The sequence below is a fragment of the Eptesicus fuscus genome, chromosome 22 (assembly GCF_027574615.1).
Source record: "Eptesicus fuscus isolate TK198812 chromosome 22, DD_ASM_mEF_20220401, whole genome shotgun sequence".
In the NCBI taxonomy this organism is placed as follows: domain Eukaryota; kingdom Metazoa; phylum Chordata; class Mammalia; order Chiroptera; family Vespertilionidae; genus Eptesicus; species Eptesicus fuscus.
Window position 1 is genome coordinate 10,827,847 of NC_072494.1, and position 9,069 is coordinate 10,836,915.

Consider the following 9,069-nt stretch of genomic DNA (forward strand, 5'->3'; position numbering starts at 1 on the left):
TGCAATGTCTAGTTGTGATCAGGATGGTGATATGTACTTAAAAACATCATCCTGTCGGTATGAAAGGCGTGGGCCTGTGCTCGAGTGATCTGCACGTTAACAGAACAAGTTGGTGCTGAGAAATATTTCCGATTTTCTTGTTAACAGCCATTTGAACTAGGCATTGAAATAGGAAAAGGAGAGAAATATGATAGGGAACATAGGATAAAAGGCTAGGTGACAACATTCTAGAAGATTCTTTCCTGGCCTCATTCTTTCCTTCTCTCTCCCTCTCTTCACCCAAATTCTGTGGCAGATTAGAGATTCTTTTTCCTACCTACTTAACAGGTCAATAGACATTCTCCATCAAGGCACAACACAGCCCTGTAGCCATAAAGAAACATTTAAGCTTTTGCTTAACAAGCTTTTAAGTAGATTTGTGGATAAAGGCAAAGTAGGTGCTCTTGGTAGAGAAATGGCATTGATTTTCATGTTTTGGAGAGAATGGGTTAAATGTTCTGGTAGCTTGTCTTTCTCTACAGAGTGTTGAATGATCAAGTTGAAGCGATGTGTTTCCTCTCTTCCTCGTAGGACGGAGCACTGATAGCAACCGGCTCTGCCGACAGGAATGTGAAAATCTGGGGCTTGGACTTCGGGGACTGCCACAAGTCTCTCTTTGCACACGATGACAGGTGGGCGCAGTCTTTTCAGAGACCTCCCTTTGCGTCACCTGTACCATTTCCCTTGAGCATGTGTCTACATTTAGTGTCTCAGATCGTCATACATTTAAAATTCTCAAGTATAAATAAGACACTAGAACTAGCTATTCAAAAGCTATTGATGTATGTAAGACTTTTATTTTAATATTTTTTTTATTGATTTCAGAGAGGAAGGGAGAGAGAGATAGAAACATCAATGAGGAGAATCATTAATCGGCTGCCTTCTGCACGCCCCCTACTGGGGACCAAGCCCGCAACCCGGGCATGTGCCCTTGACTGGAATCGAACCCGGGACCCTTTAGTTCTCAGGCAAAGGCTCTATCCACTGAGCCAAACCAGCTAGGGCTGTAAGACTCTTTTCATAACGTGGAATTGGATGACATTTGAATACTCTTCTCGCCTTTCAGTGTGATGTACCTACAGTTTGTCCCCAAGTCTCACCTCTTCTTCACCGCCGGGAAGGACCGGAAGATCAAGCAGTGGGACGCGGACAACTTTGAGCACATCCAGACTCTAGAGGTAACTCACCTGCGTGCTTACTCTGGACTGAAGTGCTTCGAAGACTGAGTGCTGGCTCCCCTAATGTGAGTAGGTAGCAGTCTGTGAATAACATTCTGACTCCCGGTTTGGGGTTTGTTTTTCCTCTCTCCAGGGGCACCACCAGGAGATATGGTGCTTGGCTGTAAGCCCCAATGGAGACTATGTCGTGTCATCGTCCCATGACAAATCTCTGAGACTTTGGGAGAGAACACGGGAGCCTCTTATTCTTGAGGAGGAGAGGGAAATGGTAAGGACTTAGGTCTGGTTACAAATGCGCTGGTGGGTGTCTGACACGCTGTCCCCACCCAAGTTCTCTGTCTGGTGCAGTCACCCCTCAGGCAGTGCAAATCCAAGGACCGCCTGAGATCGGGGATGTTCCCACAATGACTGCCACCGTTCAGCAGCCGGCAGAGACGAGGCCACAGGGGTGGGACTTAAAGCAGCAGCTCCTCACTGTCTCCTTCTCATTTCACTTTGCATAGAGACCATGTTTTTTCTTTCAGATTAATTTCCGTCTGTCTCTTGCAGCAAAGGGAAGCAGAATATGAGGAGAGTGTGGCCAAAGAAGACCAACCAGCAGTAAGTAAACTTGGGATCCTGGGATTGTGCCTGTAATTATCTTACTGGAATTTAGCCTAATTTCAAGAGTTTCTGAGGGAATTAGAATTGGGGCCAGATGCCGAGGTATCACCAGCTGAGGTGAGACAGACTCTGAGTAGTCCTTTCAGTTACCTGTATTCTGGCTTTTTTTAGGAGACTTCAGGGAATTATTTCACTATAGACAAAAATTAAAATCGGGAAAATTGAGAAATTGGGCGTTATTTTAAAACATTTGTAGAGAGAGAAAGATATTCTTATAATACATGTAAAATACTCAACATGGTGTCTGGCCCTGTCTCAGTCCTCAGTGAGTGGCAGCTGATGACCAGTGTTGTTGTTATGAAACCATAGTGCCTGTTCTTTTAGGGATGGTAGGTTAACGTATTGGCTCTTTAATGCTTGTCAACAATGTTATTCAAGGATCTCTTTGTTTTCTGGCAGGTTCCAGGGGAGACTCAAGGAGAAAATTACTTTACTGGAAAGAAAACTATTGAAACAGTCAAAGCAGTAAGTTGATATAGAATGCAGTACCTCATTTTTTCATAGGATCTGGACTTTGTAGTAAAAGTCTTGATCAACCAAATAGTCTTTTGTGGGGGAAAAAATGAATACAAGTTGATTAAATTTATAGGGAGATCAAACCTGTTTGCTTTCTAGAAGGGAAAGCTTGGTCTCCTGAAAGTAGCGCCTTTCAGCCGTTCCCGGGAGCTGCCCCTCCCAGGTGTCCACGCCCCTCTTCCCGGAGTCCAGAGCACTGAGTCCCTCCCTGAAAACTAAAAAGAAAAGAAGCACCAAAGATGCCTTTGCACGCAGTTTGCCACTCTGTGGGCTCATCTTTACTAAACCGGCAGGCCCTCCAGGTGCAGGGCTCTGGGGTGAAGGAGCGGGTCGTGGTGACTTCTGTCCTTTGGCCTCGTCTGTGTAGGCTGAGAGGATCATGGAGGCTGTTGAACTGTACCGAGAAGAAAGTGCAAAAATGAAAGAACACAAAGCCATTTGTAAAGCTGCAGGGAAAGAGGTAAGATGCCCATTACGATACGCTCTGGGAGACATTTATAGGTAGAGAATTCCTGAGAGGAAAACCATTGTTCAGGACTTAACTCAGGTCAGAAATGAGAGAAATGGAATAGAATTCGTTCTCATTCAAACATTAGAGCGAATTGAGGAAGTGGGGGAAGCTTGGTCTTAACAAACGGGAAGGAGAGCAAAGTGAGACTGTTGTATTGAGTAGACACTCACGCTCCTACTTTGGTTCGGAGGCAGGGTACCCATGTCAGATTTCTGGGGAAACCTGTTGTCCAAACTCACTCGTAAGCTCTATCAAAACTGAAAGGCCTGATGCTTCCTTACACTCAGTCTTTCAATTTTTAGGGTCGCTGTTTTCTCTTCTAGAAATGTAAATACTATTATCTCCCTGCCTGTGACAAGCACTATCGAAGTCTCATTTTTTAATGACTGGATTTAATAATTTTCTTCTTAGGTTCCTCTCCCCACCAACCCCATCCTAATGGCTTACGGCAATATCTCTGTGAGTATGTCTAAGTCTCCCCTTCTTCAGTCAGAGGTTACTCTCAGGGGTGAGGGAGGAGGTAATACTTTGTCGTTAAAAATCCCTCCTGAAGGGTGGTGTCCTCTATTTAGAATTTGTAAAGGACCAGTTTAGTGTAACTTCCAGGTCATCCTTTTTGGTTGGACTGGCCTGGCATTCTTCAGTTTTCTAGTGCTTATTCATGTTTCGTGACCAAAGCCCTCTGAAGATTCTGTTCATCTAAATGAACTTTGAAATTAAAGGTGTGGGAGGAAAAGTTGGCATAAATCAGATACAGGGGAGAGAGGGAGAGTAATGCGCAGTGCAAGCTACCAACAATGTCCAGTTCCTTAGAACTTGACTTGCATGTCTCCTTCCTCACAACAGTCCTGTGGGTCAGGGCATCTTCCTTTTACAGACAGGAAACTGGCCTTAGAGCTACAGGTAACGTAGTTGGTAAGTGGCAGAGCTGACTAACACTGGGTCCATGCACGTCTTGCCATTTCAGTACACTGTCTCATGAGAGAGAGGATCCTGGGTTTTAGGAAAGTAGAGATTCAGTGGAAACCAGTCAAGACTGTCGCTAGCCCTAGCCAGCTTGGTTCAGTGGATAGAGCGTCAGCCTGCGGACTGAAGGGTCCCAGGTTCGATTCTGGCCAAGGGCACATGCCTGGGTTGCAGGCTTGATCCCCGGTGGGGGGTATGCAGGAGGCAGCTTATCAATGATTCTCTCTCATCATTGATGTTTCTGTCTCTCTCTCCCTTCCTCTCTGAAATTAATAAATATATTTAAAAGAAAAAAAAAAAAAGACTGTCGCTAATGCCTTTGTCCTTCCTTTGCAGCCTTCAGCTTACGTGTTGGAGATTTTTAAAGGAATCAAGTCAAGGTGCGTCTCAAGGCACAGTTATTATCACTAGTCAGCTAACTTTTATTGTGTATCTAAACATGAGATAAGGAGAAATTATAATTGATGGTTAACTGTGTCAAAATTTTGATGGAAAGTAATTTACTATAATCTTTTTGAAGTAGAGGTAAGGCTCTACTTTTAAGGACAAATGAAGGGTAGTATTACTTTATATTTTAGGTAATGAAATCATCTATATCAAGCATGTCAAACTCATGGGCCGCATGCCTCATTTATTTGGCCTGTGTTAGCCTTTGAGTTTGACATGCTTGATCTATATAATTCAGTCGCAGCAGCAGTTAACATTTTTTGTAGTGTGTTTCTTTCCTGTGCACATACACAGAACCATCTTGCATACAATTTTGTATCCTGTCCTTTTTCACAGAATATTTTTTGAGTGTTTACCAATATTCCATTGTACAAATAATTACTACTGGAGTTTGTGTGTCTTTTGCTATTATCAGTATTGCTTCAATGAACACCTTTACATAGAAATCTGTCATTTTTCTGAAGGTGATTTTTATCTCTTGATTATTGATGAAGTTAAAATGTTATATTTGTTAGCCCTTACTGGTTTTTAATAATTTCTATGTCTTTTGTTGTATATTTTTGGAATAATGTGTATTTGTGATTTCCCTTTTGATTTTATTTATGAGCTTGAGCTACAGTGTCTAAGTGTGTCCCTTACAAGTAGTAAACAGGAGCCTTCACTAGAGACATGTAGCGGGAGCTCAGATCCATGGAGGTGCAGTGCATTCCCAGGCGGGAAGAGGCTGTGTTTTAAAGGTTTTGTTTAACTTACAATTTTGTGATTCCACTTGAAATCCTCTTGGAATTGCTGAAATAATGCTAGAATTAGTTCAGGAAAGGTAAAACAAACGAAACCAGAGCAACAAGGGGGAGCTATTCACCTAGATTTAAAAACAAAAACCTGTAAATTGGCAAAATTTAAATAGTACAGGGTTGTTGTCAGAATCAATTGATCATCAAAACAGACTCAGAAGGCCTCAGACTATTTTTATAAGGACTCAATAAATGGTAAGAGAAGTGTCATATAAAGATGGAATAGTTAACAATAGGCTTTGGAGAAATTGGTTAATAGAAGAATAAAAAGTTAGATTCTCCTGCCATGCCATGGACCAAAATGCATCCAATAGATTAAACTATTAAATATAAAAAACAAAACGTTGAAAAGAGAGAACTGTCTAGAATATTGAATTTAACTCCACATGGGTAAGGTCTATTAAATAAAAGCAGTAGGAAGAAATAGCCTAGGAGAGATTTCAGGTGGCTGCGCTAAGGAATGTGACGCTTCCTTCCTCAGTGAGCTGGAAGAGTCGCTCCTGGTGCTGCCGTTCTCCTACGTCCCGGACATCCTGAAACTCTTCAACGACTTCATCCAGCTGGGCTCTGACGTTGAACTTCTGTGCAGGTGCCTCTTCTTCCTCCTCAGGTAACTCCTTTTCCAGGGCAGACCCTGTCTGCTCAGCACAGCTGCTCCAGTAGACCTTCACTGGAGCTGTCACCCCTCGGGATGAAAAACCCGGATGTTTTGGTCTCAGGGACTGTTACAGAACCTCAGTGCTGCCTGGCGTGAATTACTCCTTGTCCTTGGGACTAGTCAGAACCAGTTTTGCCTTAAAACAAGTACTAGGAGGTTAACGCTGCTCAGGAATGCTTCGTCGGGCGCGGGTCTCCAGGCTGCAGTCCAACAGCCTGGGTCTCATCAGTTTGCCTCGTTTGTTAGTTTAAGTCATGGTCGGCAAACTGCAGCTCGCAAGCCACATGCGGCTCTTTGGCCCCTTGAGTGTGGCTCTTCCACAAAATACCACATGCGGGCGCGCGCGTACAGTGCGATTGAAACTTTGTGGCCCATGCGCAGAAGTCGGTTTTCGGCTCTCAAAAGAAATTTCAGTCGTTGTACTGTTGGTATTTGGCTCTGTTGACTAATGAGTTTGCCGACCACTGGTTTAAGTTAATGGTTTCGTCTTGTCCTCCTACAGCCTTTTCAGGAATAATGGGTTTATTTTCCAGATCTGTATAGGTATAGATGCAAAAGAAGGACATACATAAACTAAATCGGAAAATATGGTCATTAGATTATATTCTCAAATATGAGAAATTCTTGTTCATATGTAATTGAGAGGACTATTTACAAAGGCTTAAGAATGTATTATTCTATCTCCCACATTCTGCCCCTCTGTTTCAAGCAGTTAGAACAGAGAACATGGACAGAGACAAATTGGACATTCCTTAAAATGCTGTTAGGAGGACAAAATAAAAACTGGTCAGCCAATACCAAGTAGTTCAAAGAAACAGGTATGTTTAGTGAAGTTGGTGAATTGGCCTGTTTTCATGATTCTTAGCCCTCCATTCTTTTTCTATTTGGATATTAGGAAAGAATATATTTACATTGTTCTGTTGTCATATTTAGAATTTGGGGCAAGTTGTAAGGACTTAACAGTATTACTAATAATTTCTTGTTGCTGTGGCATATGTGCTGTTGAATCAGGATTACTCTTTCTAAAAGAAACACCCTGAATGCCAGCACATCCCAGGGTTGTAGGTGGGTACTGGTTACCTCCCAGGTAGAGATGGCAGGTCACAGTCGCAGGTGAGTGTGCGGTTGAAGGGGCCAGTGCTCATGAAGGGTGTCCGGGTACTCCAGGTCTGAGTCTGAACCTGATAAATGGTTATCAGATAGGACTGAATAGTAGGGAAGAAATTCCTTTCGCTTTTTTACTAGATACGTCTCTATATTTCCATGATGCCGTAAAAAGTGTTTTTGCTTTGCTGTTGTGTCTATTTGCTATTTGTGGAAGGGGTAAGTAGAGCCAGCCCCACTATCCCTCTTCAAAATATGGCTGTTTTCTTTCTCTGTTAGGATTCACTTTGGGCAGATCACTAGCAACCAAATGCTTGTGCCAGTGATTGAAAAATTAAAGGAAACAACTATTTCAAAAGTCAGCCAAGTCCGGGTAAGTATGTCTGTAGAGCTCCAGCAGCGAGGGCGAGACCCTAGGGTGTGACTTAGAAGTAGCCCCGGGTGCTGTTGACCAGACACGGTCTGTATGTGGGATTAGCTTGGCGGTGGAGCTGGTAGGAATAGGAAAACAAGGCCTGAGGCTTCCTGGCCCCTGACTCACATATGCTGATACTTAAGGTGCTGAGCTCCAGTGAGACAAGTCTCACCTTTCTCGTCTTCCACCCCAGGATGTTATCGGCTTCAACCTGGCGGGTCTGAACTATCTCAAGAGGGAGTGCGAGGCAAAAAGTGAAGTTATGTTTTTCGCTGATGCGACCAGCCACTTGGAAGAGAAGAAGAGGAAGAGGAAAAAGAGGGAGAAGCTGATTTTAACACTGACCTAGAACTGAAGTGTGGTGCTTTTTCTACTTTTTAAAAAGGACTTCTAAACTAAGCAGCATTAGAGGCCAAGTCAGCTTACAAGGAGCCAGATAAGAGCTTACCGTGCTGCCGAGGATCCCAGGATGCGGCCCTGCTTTGCCTGTGGTTCCGTGTCTTGGACTTGACCGATGAGTAGTTTGAAATCTTTTCTGTGCCTCGAAGGTTGGGCCTTTCAGGAGTTGCTCCCCTTATATTCTAACAGAAAGCAAAGAAATTTTTTAACTAGGTGTGTGTTTCCCTAGAGTTGAAATTAATGTTTCAAGAGTGTCTTATTTCTGCCCTGGCAGATTTGTGACCCTGCGTTCTCCGGCGGAGACAGGTGCACAGTTGAATGTCCTCTGCCCACAAATGCAGAGTCAAGGAGAGCTGAAAGGACCATGGAAATGATCTAGAGCGGCCTCCTTAACACATTGTGGACCAGTAGTTTTATTGCTAGCTTTACCCAGGGGCCAGATGAGTTTCTATTGAACGAGTACAAAAAACGTTTTACATAAATGTTCAAGGCACGCTTTAAAATTAAATGCCCATTGCATTTTGAAGTTAGTTATTACGTGTTCTTACAAGCTAATATATTTTTAAAGAATTCTTGTGACCCGTCCGCAATGTGTTAAACTAACTCTTACAGGTTATTTCTATATAGAAATACCCTGCTTGCTAATTGCTTATCCTTCTCTTAATAAATTAGTTGTTTCTAACTAAAGTGCAGTCGAGCTGAGACGCCTGGCTGGGCTTCTGGGTGATTAGTGCCCTGTATGTGTAATGTGTGTCTAGATGGCAGCGAGTTGGGACTTCGGGAAAGAAATTGACAAATGGCCTTTCATCAGAGCTTTGACCTGGTTGAACTCTTGAGTCACAGAAGTAGATTTTACACTTCTTTTTGGGGGACTGGGGATATCTCATTTGCCCTTATTATTGACGGTTGGGCTTAAACAGATGCCTTATGAAGCCTGCTTGGGCAGGTGACTATACAGGAAGATCGAGACTGCTGCTGGCGGGTGCTGGGATGGGTGCGGCTCTGTTTCTAGTGAGAATTCTGATTGCCCCACGGAGTGTGTACATAACAGTGTCAGACATCTGTTCAACTTGGCATTTTTATTCAAGTGTTATCTCTTCGAGAAAAACACTGTCATTTATGTGGCAGTGTTCCTGCTTTACTCTAATATGTACATGTACATGTCTCTAACATGTACATGTCTAAGTAAGTTGTGTCGTTTACATGTTTCATCTTTTAAAAAAAACATTCAGAGAGGTTGTATTTATCTTCCCATGGCTGGAAAGCATGGGAATTGCCCAGATTTCTAACTTTCTACTAAAGGAATATGTATAAGTAGAAAGTTATATGTGTAAGTAGAAAGTTCATAACTACTTACAAATATATTGTGTGTATGTGTA

General features: G+C 42.9%; 1 protein-coding gene across 1 annotated transcript in view; it reads left to right on the forward strand.

Annotated features, from left to right (window-relative positions):
- Positions 1-8,837, forward strand: part of WDR3 (WD repeat domain 3) — a 30,767-nt gene extending 21,930 nt beyond the window's left edge. The window contains exons 17-27 of the mRNA XM_008147230.3: positions 571-671; positions 1,106-1,217; positions 1,351-1,485; positions 1,767-1,817; positions 2,280-2,345; positions 2,764-2,856; positions 3,319-3,366; positions 4,210-4,253; positions 5,596-5,724; positions 7,156-7,249; positions 7,485-8,837. Of these exons, the coding sequence (XP_008145452.2) occupies positions 571-671; positions 1,106-1,217; positions 1,351-1,485; positions 1,767-1,817; positions 2,280-2,345; positions 2,764-2,856; positions 3,319-3,366; positions 4,210-4,253; positions 5,596-5,724; positions 7,156-7,249; positions 7,485-7,640 (1,029 nt within the window). The 3' untranslated portion in view covers positions 7,641-8,837. The remainder of the gene's footprint in view (positions 1-570; positions 672-1,105; positions 1,218-1,350; positions 1,486-1,766; positions 1,818-2,279; positions 2,346-2,763; positions 2,857-3,318; positions 3,367-4,209; positions 4,254-5,595; positions 5,725-7,155; positions 7,250-7,484) is intronic.
- Positions 8,838-9,069: the final 232 nt, after the last annotated feature.